Raw genomic sequence first — 12,225 nt, forward strand, 5'->3', positions numbered from 1 at the left:
AGCCTGAACACCTCCCAAATCCATCCTCTTCTCTCCAACCCTTAAGCCTTGGCCCAGGACAGCATTCTCTCTCACCCACATTCTTACAACAGCCAACAGCTCCTGACTGGGTAAATACCCAAACTCTGGATAAATACACAAACTCTATCTGTATAAATACACTTCCCTCTTACTGGCCCTTTGATCTGAGTCAAATTACTTAACCCAGTTTCTTCTTCTCTAGAAATGAGGGAAATAAGAGTGTCTACTCATAGGTTTGTGGGACTAAAATTATTGAGTTAACATATGAAATGTACTTAGAACAGCATTAAGGTAGAAAAAGGCGCACGCAGCTTACATAAAACGTACTACTGCCGCTATTTTTATTATAATTGTTTTGAGGATCAAACGAGAGATCTGATGTAAAAGAGCTCTGGTTCACTGCCCAGCCCAGAGCTATTCAATGATTCTTAGTTTCTTATTGTTAAAAAAAAAAAAAAAATGATTAAAGGTGCTAACTTTCCCCTTTCTCTGAAGTGAATCATTTAATGAGTCCCGTACATGGAAGTCACTGCTTTGAAGTATCCTCAGAACTTCGCGGAAGAACAATCCTCTATTTTACGAATGAGAAAACTGAGGCACAGGCTTTTTTTTCTGCGCTCTAAACACAGGGCAAAATGAAATGTTGGGATGAGGGCTTCAGGAAGCACCCCCGAAGTTCCTTCTTGGCCAGATGTCCTCTCATACATTCCTGGGTCACAGAAATGGGATCTGGTAAGCCAGTGGAAGAGGGGAAATGGGAAATCCCCAGAGCAAGGCCCTTTTCTCACCTGATATTACTTTCATTCTCAGACTTGGGATAATTATCCCACTTATCAGTGAAGGTTTTGTTCATATATATCCACTGTTGGTGTTCAGGTTTTGGGTATGCCTCATATTCAACAGTCAGATCTACGTTTTCTCCATCGTTTACAAATCTTGTAGTATTCGCCATAGGGATGATATTAATGAATCCTTTATCTAATAGTAATGGAATAAAACAGAAAGAAACAGTTATCTACAACTACCCAACAAAAAACACAACTTCGTCGTTGGATTACAAACATAGCTGACTGATCTCCAACATGAACTGGCAATAACAAGAAAGAGGATTTAAATTAGCCATTTGACATTTACTTTGCTCTTGTAGAATCACTGTCATGAAGGAAGAAAAGACACACATGTGAAATGTTTATTCATCCATCTCTACCTCTTCAGCAATTCTCTTATTTCAAGACCTATCTCCATCTTATAAATCTTCTAGTACTAGTCTTGATGCTTATTAGGTTAAAAAGTATTTGTAGGACTAAATAGCCCATACCCCGACTCAATATAAGTGTTTATTTGATAAGAAGGTGACATAAATCAAGAATGCACAGACAGCCTCAATGCTCAATAAAAAAATGTTGCATTTGGAAAATAAACTCTGGTCATCTCATCTATCATATATTACAGATGAACCAACGACAGCATTTTAACAAACCATGTTTTTAACTAAACAACAGAACTGACTTCCATCAAACATCTACAGGGTGGGGTGGGGCAGTTTTCTCGGTTTTTCAGAAGCAACAGAAGAAAAAAATAATAAAAGACAAATCTGAATACATAAACATCTTTAAATGTCTATATAGTAAAATTAATTAAGGTAACAGGAAAAAGAGAACATAAAAATATAGAAGGAAAAACATTTAGTTAAACTAGTAGTTAAAATAAGGAATCACTTTCACTTATTACAAATAGCAAAACTGCAATAAAGCTGCTTCAAAAAATAAAAGTATATCCATCCTATTGAAAGAAAAATAGCAAAACTAATTTGAAATAAATAATTTTGCAAGTGTGGGAAAAGTGACAGACTGAATGACACATACTGTGAACTGACACAACTCTTGGAAAGCACTTAGCAATGTAGATTTTAAAAAAATTATTCTTCGATTTAACCCTGCAGTTTCCATTTGAGAGCTCTTCTTAGTGAGGTGAATGGCTACATACAAAAGAAGTGCTATTTACATGAGTTTTAATAATTTTAAAAATAAGAAACTGGTTAAATAAATAAAATAGCCCTTAGATATAATTATATAATAGTAATATTAGAAGAGCTTGAAAAATAACACAATAAAATAATTGCCAAAATTATTTTTATAGCTACCATTTATGGAATATTTACTATGTGCCAAGAACTACCCTAAGTACTTTAGCATACATTTTATTTAATAACTAGAGGCTCAGTGCACAAAATTTGTGCAGGGGCAGGGGGAGGGGGTCCCTCAGCCCGGCTTGCACCCTCTCTAATCCAAGACCCTTCAGACATCCCTCTCGCAATCCGGGATCACTGAATCCTAACCACTCACCTGCCTGCCTGCCTGATCGCCCCTAACCCCACCCCTCTGCCTGCCTGTCTGCTTACTTGCCCCTAACTGCCTTCCCCTGCCAGCCTAATCACCCCTAACTGCTTCCCCTGCTGGCCTGATCGCCCCTAACCATCTTTGCCTCGGCCCCCGCCACCTTGGCTTTGTCCAGTGGCTTTGTCTGGAAGGAAGGCAGAAGGACTGGAAGATGTCTGGTCGACCCGGCCTAATTAGCATATTACCCTTTTATTAGTATAGAGTATAACAAATACCTAATCTTACAATGCTGAAAGAGAAAGCCTATAACCCCTAATTTATAGATGGAAAACATTAAGTCCTGGAAAGCCATATGGCTAGCTATCCAATGGAAGAGCCCAGATTTGAATACAGGTCTATGAGAAACTAAGGCTGACCTCTTCTTACTATGTGAGTGTCTACTTTCATTGAGAAAGAGAGAGGAAGAGAGAAAGGGAATGAGAGAGGGAGATAGAATGAGTTGTATGTACAAATAAAACCCTGTTGCATACAAAAATATAAATATAACAAATCTTAATGGTTACATCAAGTCAGTGGAATTATAAAAGAATTTTTAATTTTCCGATTGTTGCCCTAACTGGTTTGGCTCAGTGGATAGAGCGTCAGCCTGCAGACTCAAGGGTCCCAGGTTTGATTCCGGTCAAGGGCATGTACCTTGGTTGTGGGCACATCCCCAGTGGGGGGGTGTGCAGGAGGCAGCTGATCGATGTTTCTCTCCCATCAATGTTTCTAACTCTCTCTCCCTTTTCCTTCCTCTCTGTAAAAAAATCAATAAAATACATTTAAAAAATTTTGATTGTTTTCAAAAATTATGGAATTTAAAATTATCATTATTTTGGTGCTATTTGGTTAAATATATTGAAGTCCTACATGACATAGCCAAAACAGTATTTAGTGCCCTTTAGTTTCTACAGATTCAGAATAAAAAATAGTCCAACTGTTCTATGTACCAATTGAAAAGGATTTTTCAGGTGAGAATGGACAACCATCCAAATGAATGTGGCTATGCAAACCATCACCCTTTTCTAATTCCTGAATCATAAATGATATCCTCTGCCATTCTTTAAGCTAATTTAGGTTAATTTTGAAGGAATAAATGTTTCCTCTGTTTGCTACACTACGTTTTCAGGTTTTCAAGGTTATAAATTCAAAACACACAATGGAAAAAACATTCAAATATTATAGACAATATTGCACAAAAGTATCTCTCACAATCATCATGTATAAAACACTTGTCTTGAAATCCCCTCCAAGTTTTCTATAGTCTGGTTTGCTCAATATAGTTTTATGTCCTATTTTGGAATAGAGCATGAAATTCATGAAGTGTAAGAATTATTAGAATCAAAGAACTCCACCTGGGTTGTTCTAGCATAAAAGTATGATTTTTTTTCAAGTACATCTGCATTAAGAATCTGATAATGCATTAATATTTAATTAAGAGCAAATACTGTACAGGTACTTCTATAAAATCTACTGCCTTTTCTCCTTCCCACAACGTGGGACTTGTGGCTGTGTTTCTCAGAAGAGACAATGCAGGCAGAGGGAAACTAGGGTACATTAGAAAGTTAAGTGGCAGAGCCCCAACTCCAAACCAAGTTTGGGCCGTCACATAGCCCTGTTCTCTCTACCACTCTACGTTGTATCCAAATGCTATTCTACTCCAGCCCCTGGAGACATTACCTTTCTCTTTGTCTCTTCCTGGTCTTGTCCCACCCAAACCCACTCCTGAAACAATACAAAACCAGATTCAGATTTCTCAGCCACAAGTCTTTCCAGTTATACAGTTATATTCTTGGAAATTGATGAATGGATTTTTAAAAATCTGATTACATACAACAATATGCTCAAAACATCCTTACTAATTGCTTTCTGGGGCTGAAGCTGATATATCAACATGCTCCCTAATCAACTTAGCAAATTAGCACTTACTGAGTTTAATATTTTAAAAGCATAGCCTTCTATTCAAATTAATAAATGGCTCACAATCACACTTAGGGACAGAGTAGTACTCTTTCTCTGTGCTGACTCTATGTAATTGCAACCAAAGTGTCTTTTCCATGTTCAGTCTGGAGAGACCCTTTCAATTACAACATGGGCAGAAATACCAAAATTATATGAGATTATCGTGGGACAAATCACAGACCTCTAACATTACTACATAAGTTTTTGAAGAAATATGGGGAGAAAGGGGAAAAAAATGAAAACAGATATGGCATCGTTTTATTATTGCTGGATGAAGAATTTCTCCACCTTACAAGTACTTCATCAAAGTCAAGCACTAAAAAAAAGGTTGCATTAAAAAGACAAGAAAATAGATTAAATTCGAACAATATTCAAAAGACAAAAAAAAATGTGTAAATGAGGTAATTTTACAATCATTATTATTTTCCATAAATCAAAACATCCAATACTTCACTACACTCTGTTCTCTTTAAGTAGATGCTTGGAAAATACATATTTAGTGAGATTTCTAGAGTAGGGAAGAAAAGGCTAAACCAATGTGTGTATCAGATATGATGGGGTTAGAGCAGCCTTGGGCAAACTACGGCCCGTGGGCCAGATCCAGCTGTTCTATCCGGTTCTCTTGCTCTCCCCTCCGCTCCTTTACTTTGAATTTATATTAGTTCACACAAACACTCCATCCATGCTTTTGTTCCGGCCCTCCGGTCCAGTTTAAGAACCCATTGTGGCCCTCGAGTCAAAAAGTTTGCCCACCCCTGGGTTAGAGGCACAGGTTACCATGTTCCAGTTTATGCTCTGTAGAATCAGTAACCCATGTCCCTGTGACCTCCCTTCTGAAGGTTCATGCAACCACCTCTAAGGTGGAGAACAGGGTGAGGTGGGGTGGGAAGGAGAAGCCCAATTCATCCCTTCCTGCTACAAATGAGCTAGAGCCATGAGTGATAAAACAAGAAACCAAAAGGCTGAGGATGAGGAGCCCCACCAAAAGATTCAGAGAAATAACTTTGTTTTAAGCATTTTCATTCCTCAACAGATAAATTCTACATCCATTTCCAAACTCAAGTCATTCAGCAAGGACAAGAATTTTTGAAAAAGCTCCAATTATACTTTATTTGTTTTGGGGGGTAGGGGTGGGTAGCATAGAGAAGGAAAGGTCTGAACAACTTCAATTACAGCTTTCCACTTCCCTCTACTCAACAGGTAGAATTTGCTTTTGTGCTCTAGTTGGAAGAGGCTACAATGATCATTTTCATTCATTCATTCAGTAATGATAAGAATTTCTAAGAATTTGTTCAACATTCCATTTACATAAAAAGGAAATCAGTAATTTCTTCTTTCACTACTGCCAGTAATTTATACATTCCCATAATGATACTTACCTACTACTTCCAAGGTTGTTGTGACATTTGCTGATCCAAAAGTGTTATTGGCGTAACACATGAACACTCCAGAATCATTCACTCTTGCTGAGCTGATAGTCAGCCGATCCTGACGTACAAAATTGAAGTCACCCTGATGCCAGCTATTACTCTGTACCTGTGCTTTAGTCTGCTGGTTTCAGAAGGAGAGAAAAAAAAATCAAAGATTACCATAAACTTTATATTCAGGATCTCTCCTAGATAAATTAAAAATAGCAGCAATTAACTTCTCCATATTAGCATTCATTATACACTACTTAAGTAAGAATAATAAAGCATCATGACAAGTCTGTCATTGGAACACTTCATATTACAGGATTATATTGAGAGATAGTCATTATTAATGATTGGGAAAAACATGAAAATTCATTTCTTAATAACCATAGCATTCATCATTCCAAATTATCTGCAGTGCTAAATATTTTTAACAGTGTCACTATATAAGAAATATTACAGAATACTGCTATTTTATATTGAGTCAGCATACTTATATCGATATTTCCTATTATGTATTTTTATTCTGTATTCCAGTGGTTGAAAAAAAACAGATTGCTAATAAAAATAATGTTCTGTTTTATTAGCATGTATATTATGTTCATGCATAAAAAGAGAATCACAATGTCTACAACTAACTTGAAAATTCGCCCTACAATTTTTACCAAGCAGAATTCGGCAACTCTCATCAAAGAGAGATCTGAGGTATGTAATACACATTGAAACCAAGCCCCAACTTATTTAAGCATGAGCTGAAGAGAAAAATGTTGTGAATTAGCCTTGTGATATCACCATCCCACTCTTACTATTTGTCTGAAGACAAGACATGGGGAGATTTCTTGTGTGGGAAATGTCATGGGAAAAAACAAACTACACTTGTTCTCTGAAAAGATTAAAAGGAGCAGCATATAGCTTTCTGCCTTCCCAAATTTCCTGAAATGTGACACATTCCTATTACAATGGAAAAAATAACAACAACTAAAATAGAAAGTAAATAGGAGCTGATACTGACATGGAAGGAGATCAAGGGTGATTCACTGGCCAGGCCGCCGTGAAACTCTCAGTGTCTGGCCATTCTGACAGTCCTGTAAATCAGGACAACCCTCTGGCAAGCAACTTGGCAGCATGTTCATACCCCTGATCACTCCAGCAAATTTATATCAAGGAAATAACTGAACAAAAACCAAAAGCTCCAAGATGTTTACTATAGTAAAAACTCAGATGAAGTAAATGTACACCAGGCATAAAAATTAGGAATATGTGAAAACAAGAAAATGTTTCAATTACTTAAAAAACATAAATTGAGTGTAACTTAAAACTACAACCATATGATAATACATATGTGTGGGGACAGAAAGAAAAGAAATACGAAAAATGCAGGCAATATAGCATGTTATAAGGACTAGCCACATTGGAATGCTGAACACTTCAAAAAAAATCATCCAAATTGAGTTGTGTCTAAAATATAAAATATGTCCCAAATATTGAAGCCAAAATGAAAAAAATAATGTAAAATAGCCCATTAGTAATTTTATGTTAATAACACGATATAAATATTTTCAATATAGTGGGTCTAATAAAGTATATCATTAAAATCAATTTTACTTTTTTACTATTCGTCATGTGCCTCCAGAAAATTTAAAATTACACAGGAGGTTCAAATTGTATTTCCAATGCACAGCACTACTATATACAATTGTGGAATTATACCTATTTCTCTTTCTCATGTTAGGATAGTTCTGGAAAGTTTTTTTACATTAAAATAAACACACATAAATGCTGACTGCCAACGGTGAGTGTTCTGAGTAAAAAGAAAAGAAACTTTCTTTTTGTTAACTAATTGTGAGATCCTGGACAAGTCAAGAATAGCACCAGTCCTTTGTTTCTAAAAGGGACTAAGGGAACAAGGGTTTTTAAAGGCCTCTCCAGTTAGGAGCACTGTGCAGATTTAAAAATACTCCCTTCTAAGAGATTCTTCTGATAATTAATTGGCAGACATCTGCCACTTCACTGCATAAGATCCGTTGTTAAGAAAATGCAATAGCGAGGTGAAGTGACATTTTCTCTAACCTTTACCAGGCCATCATGTCACAGACTTCTCCTCTGCAAAGGCAGAGTGACAATGGACAGATAATATACCAGGTTCCAGATTTCAGGTATCTTCCTTGTGGTTCTTACAAGAGCCCAAGAGTCTGCCTTTGGGAGCTACATAGGGACACTGAACATGTGAGTGCCATCTTGGACATAAATGATGCAATGTCGACACATACCCCAAAGACCATAATTTTGGATGCTGTCGAAGATCATAATCAAAAGCAGGTAAAAATACATGGATTTATAAGCACTAGAAAAGCTAACCAAGACTTACAAGTGCTGAATAAATTTCAGAGTCTCTTACATTTTAAAACAAAAAAAATTGCAAAAACTCTAAAACAGTTTACCCTATATTTCATTGTGAGCTACATGACTCTAACTGGTTAGAATCAAATACTATAGATTTTAAAGATAATTTGACAGCGCTAACAGTGCTAAGTATTCCAAATTAAGCCGAAGGATATCAATAAAAGATTCATAGATGAACCTTGGCACAGAGCCACGAGCCCCATCTGCAAGTCACACATTACATATTGCTTGCACGTGATTTGGTTTTCCTTAACCCTTGGAGGTGCGCACACTGGGATTTCCCCAAAGAGCTCCCAACACTGAAGGCTTATCTACCAGTGCCAGTGGATTAATTGGGAATGGCATCCAGGGCTCCTGGGAAAAATGGTTCAGAGCAAAACTGCCTGGGGCAATTTAATTTCTCCTCTCAAAAAGGCTAATTTTCAAGTTATGCTGAAGCTCAAATACACACACAGGCTAAACTGTTCTCTCATCTGAAATCAAGAATTATAAAAAGCCAATTAATATAGGATTGTGTTCAGGAAGGTTAGTCAAAAGTCCATACATAAGCCATTGTTTTTATTAAATTACACGATATGGAAACTAAAACTTATTTCTCTGAGCCATTGGTTTGAAAGAACAAGTCCATGGGACAATCCATTCTTCTAGTCCATGGCAGGCTTCATTTAGCAAGGTATCATCCATCACAGGTCCACATGAATACCATCATGATGCTTTGCATTATGCTAATCACCATGGTTACTTGTTTAGCAAAGAATTCTTTTAAAAGGCATAAAATTGCCATTGTTGAATACAGGGCATGATAAGGAAGAAGAGAAACAGGAGAAAAATATAGCCTTTCTTTTTTCCAATGTGATGCATACATATGTACTGAAAAAAAAAAAATCACTATGACAGCTAACTAACTAGATGGCCAAGATTATTCAAACAAAAATTACTGAAAAACTCAGTCAATGAAAACTGTAAACAAAATATTAGAGAAATTAGACATTTTAAAGACCCTGCTATTAATGAGTATTTAGAGAGAGAAAAAACTTCAAATATAACTGGCTAGAATTTATTTCATTTTAAGATATACCTAACATAGTAATTTGACATATAGTAGACATTCAATATGCATTTGTTAAATGAATGAGAATGTAAACCTGTCCGAATGTTTCAGATTAAAGATAACCATTTTATTAATAGCAACTAAAACAAATAGAAAACCATTAGCAACTTGATCGCAGGTAATCAGCCTCAAAGGAGGAAATCAGATCCATACAAAAAGAAACCCATCTCTCAAATGGATAAGCCACTTTACGAGGGAGAAAAGAGCTTCCTGGTAAATATCTGAGACGAATTATTCTTTTTAAATATGGGAGGGAAAAAACTGGCAACTCTTCCCAATATTTTAAATAATCTGGCCTGAAGAGTATCAATCATAGCTTTGAAAATCAAGGTATTTATGGAGTTAACCATTAGTTTTGTGTATTTTTTAATTTCCCTAACTAAAGTTGTTTAAAAAAAAAACACAACAGCATAAGACAATAACATAATTCTGAAGTTATCTTGTAGATTATCTAAAACAAATGTATAAAATGACATGTACTTTTCACCAATAATAAGTGTACACAGCCACATATGGTGTTATGAAAGGGGAAAATATGCATCTGCACACACTCCCAGACAGTCCCCCCTCAGACAGACATGCCAGCTGAGCCATCCCCCAGGACAATTAATAGACTTTAAAAAAAAAAGTGAAAATCTCCCACATGCAGAGAATGATATATTGAGAAAAATGAAGGAAACAATTCACTCACCTGGCTGTTTTCCTTTATCCACATTGAGTCCACGGAACTAGACACATCCTTTATGGAGCATGTCACTGTGAATTCTTCCCCTTCCCTAAGAAGAGAGCTTGATTTGGACACAGTCACAACTGGTACAGCTCTGATGGCTAGAATAAAAAGAGATGTGGTCCTCAAATAATTCGTCCTATCAAAGCATGACATTTTTACTTACCGTTTTTCCTCAAATGCACACAGCTTCTTCTGGCATCTTTGAAGTAAAAATATGAAGTATGGTGCTAACTGATCTGTATTACTTACTTGCATATCTAAAGACATCAACAACTAAACCATGCATCATCCTTCAAGTAAATTCATTAATATTGAGTGGGGAAAACAGGAGTGTCTGCTCTGAGATCAGACCGCTCCTGGTCAATGTTAATTCGAAACAGGTAGAAGCCCAGGCGAGGGGACGCAGCTTTTATCTTCATCTCACACAACCCTGCCGGTTTCGTGAGGATGTGACCTACAACTAATTATATTCTTCCAACCAAACAGGCATCTTTCCCATGTGTTGTAAAAATAGTATCTTGCTCATTTCTGAAAATCCCAGGTCTTAAATAATCAAATTTTTCCTTAATCCCAGTGAGTATACTTTTTCAAAAGCCTTAATAAAAACTATTCAATAGCTGATTGCCAGCTGGTGTTGAGTGAGATGGCCTCTGAAGTACAAAATCTAAATTATCTACCTGCAACCAAAATAATGTACCTATAATGTCACAATGAGAATGAGGTCCATGGTTAGTTGGTACTTTCCTCCTCGGATTATGAATAGTTTGAGAATGCATTAAAATTAAATAGCTGAGGAGAAATTGGCCCATATATCAATAGTAAAGAAGGGAGTGAAAAATGTGTATGCTAATCTTTTCAAACAGTGTAACTAAAGCTTCCCAATGGGTTTCTCTTGGAAAGAACACTTCATGCAATTATGAAACCGGCATGTCCTAAAGTCAATAGGTTTTATGACTGTCCCCAGTATGGTCTAAATGCCAATCTCTGGGCGACGCACCCAGCTGAAGGCAGTCATGGGCTAGTCCCCTGGGGAATAAAGAATTCACAAGCAGCTGGCATTATTTCAAGTTGGGGGAATTAAAGAGCCAGCTGCCCGACCGGCTGTGCTAAGATGGACCACTGAAAAGAGAGACGTCCTCTTTCGATCAACGGATGGTCCAGCTCCCAGAGGAAAGTAATCAAGGGCCCGTACCTGCCCTCACTTTCAGGGTGAATTTCTTCGACAGCACTGACTTGCCCTTCCTGTCCGCAGAGCAGTGCAAGCAGAGCCGGTGGTACTCGCGCTTCACGTTTCTGATGGTAATGCCGGCCTTGGGATCCGCGACAAACGTCAAGTCCTTGGGAAGAGGTTTCCCCTCGCAGCCCGTGAGGGAGTAATTGGTCACGTCCGGGTCAGTCAGAGGGCAGCGGACCAGCGTGTCATTGCCTTCTTTCCCATACAGGGACAGGCCCATAAGGAAAAGCTTTGCAGGATCTGTAACATATTAAAAAATCAGTGATTTGAATCTGGTCACAGGCACTGAAAAAACCCTTCTCAAAGATCGAAAACATTACCTTTCCCAACAACCATTCCCAGCGGATCAAATGGCTGCTGAATTTTTTTCTTTGCAGGCAAAAGTAGGATTTACCCAAATAACACTAACCAGTAAGAGTTAATGTTTATTAAACACTTTCCATGTGTAGGGCACTAAGCTTGGACCATTATACACTATGTACTTCATTTCATTCCCAAAATACTCCTACGTGATGGGCACTATCATTATCCCATTTTATAGATAAAGAAACTGAAGGCTCAAAAAAAGTGATTCTCCTAAAATGATGTCGCCTGAAAATGGCTGGGCAGAAGCCAAACACCCAGCTCTGACCTAGACCAAATGTGTGCACTCATATTTTATCATAACCATCACTCTTTTTCTGCAACCCGTAATACTTTAAGGAGCACTGGCCAAGAATAAGCTGCCTGATAACACCTCTTAGGGTCAGGGGAAGGTGTCCTAAGCCCTCTGGGAGGGCCCTTTCCAGAGTTCCCAGTCTCCCAGATCTTTGGCTTCTGAATAGAATCTAGAAAACTATCAGCCGACCATCCCGGTACAAATAGCATGGGGCCTTCACTCTATTCAAACTCCTTAAAAGTTAAGTATAACTTTTGGAAATAAAATAATTTCAAACTCACAAGGGGAGTTTATGAGTTTCGGGAATACTGTAGCA

General features: G+C 37.4%; 1 protein-coding gene across 10 annotated transcripts in view; it reads right to left on the minus strand.

The window, feature by feature from the left end:
• The window catches only part of KIT (KIT proto-oncogene, receptor tyrosine kinase), a gene marked incomplete at its 5' end in the record, with an annotated part of 81,720 nt that overhangs the window by 31,053 nt on the left and 38,442 nt on the right, over nucleotides 1-12,225 (minus strand). For 6 of the 10 annotated variants that reach the window (XM_080667288.1, XM_080667286.1, XM_080667284.1 and 3 more), the window contains 4 exons: nucleotides 810-999; nucleotides 5,741-5,912; nucleotides 9,979-10,115; nucleotides 11,210-11,491. In XM_080667288.1, coding sequence (XP_080523414.1) covers nucleotides 810-999; nucleotides 5,741-5,912; nucleotides 9,979-10,115; nucleotides 11,210-11,491 — 781 coding nt within the window. The remainder of the gene's footprint in view (nucleotides 1-809; nucleotides 1,000-5,740; nucleotides 5,913-9,978; nucleotides 10,116-11,209; nucleotides 11,492-12,225) is intronic. The other 4 variants (XM_080667280.1, XM_080667283.1, XM_080667287.1 and 1 more) reach the window with 1 other exon arrangement.

This window comes from Plecotus auritus, assembly GCF_963455305.1.
Source record: "Plecotus auritus genome assembly, chromosome: 1".
In the NCBI taxonomy this organism is placed as follows: domain Eukaryota; kingdom Metazoa; phylum Chordata; class Mammalia; order Chiroptera; family Vespertilionidae; genus Plecotus; species Plecotus auritus.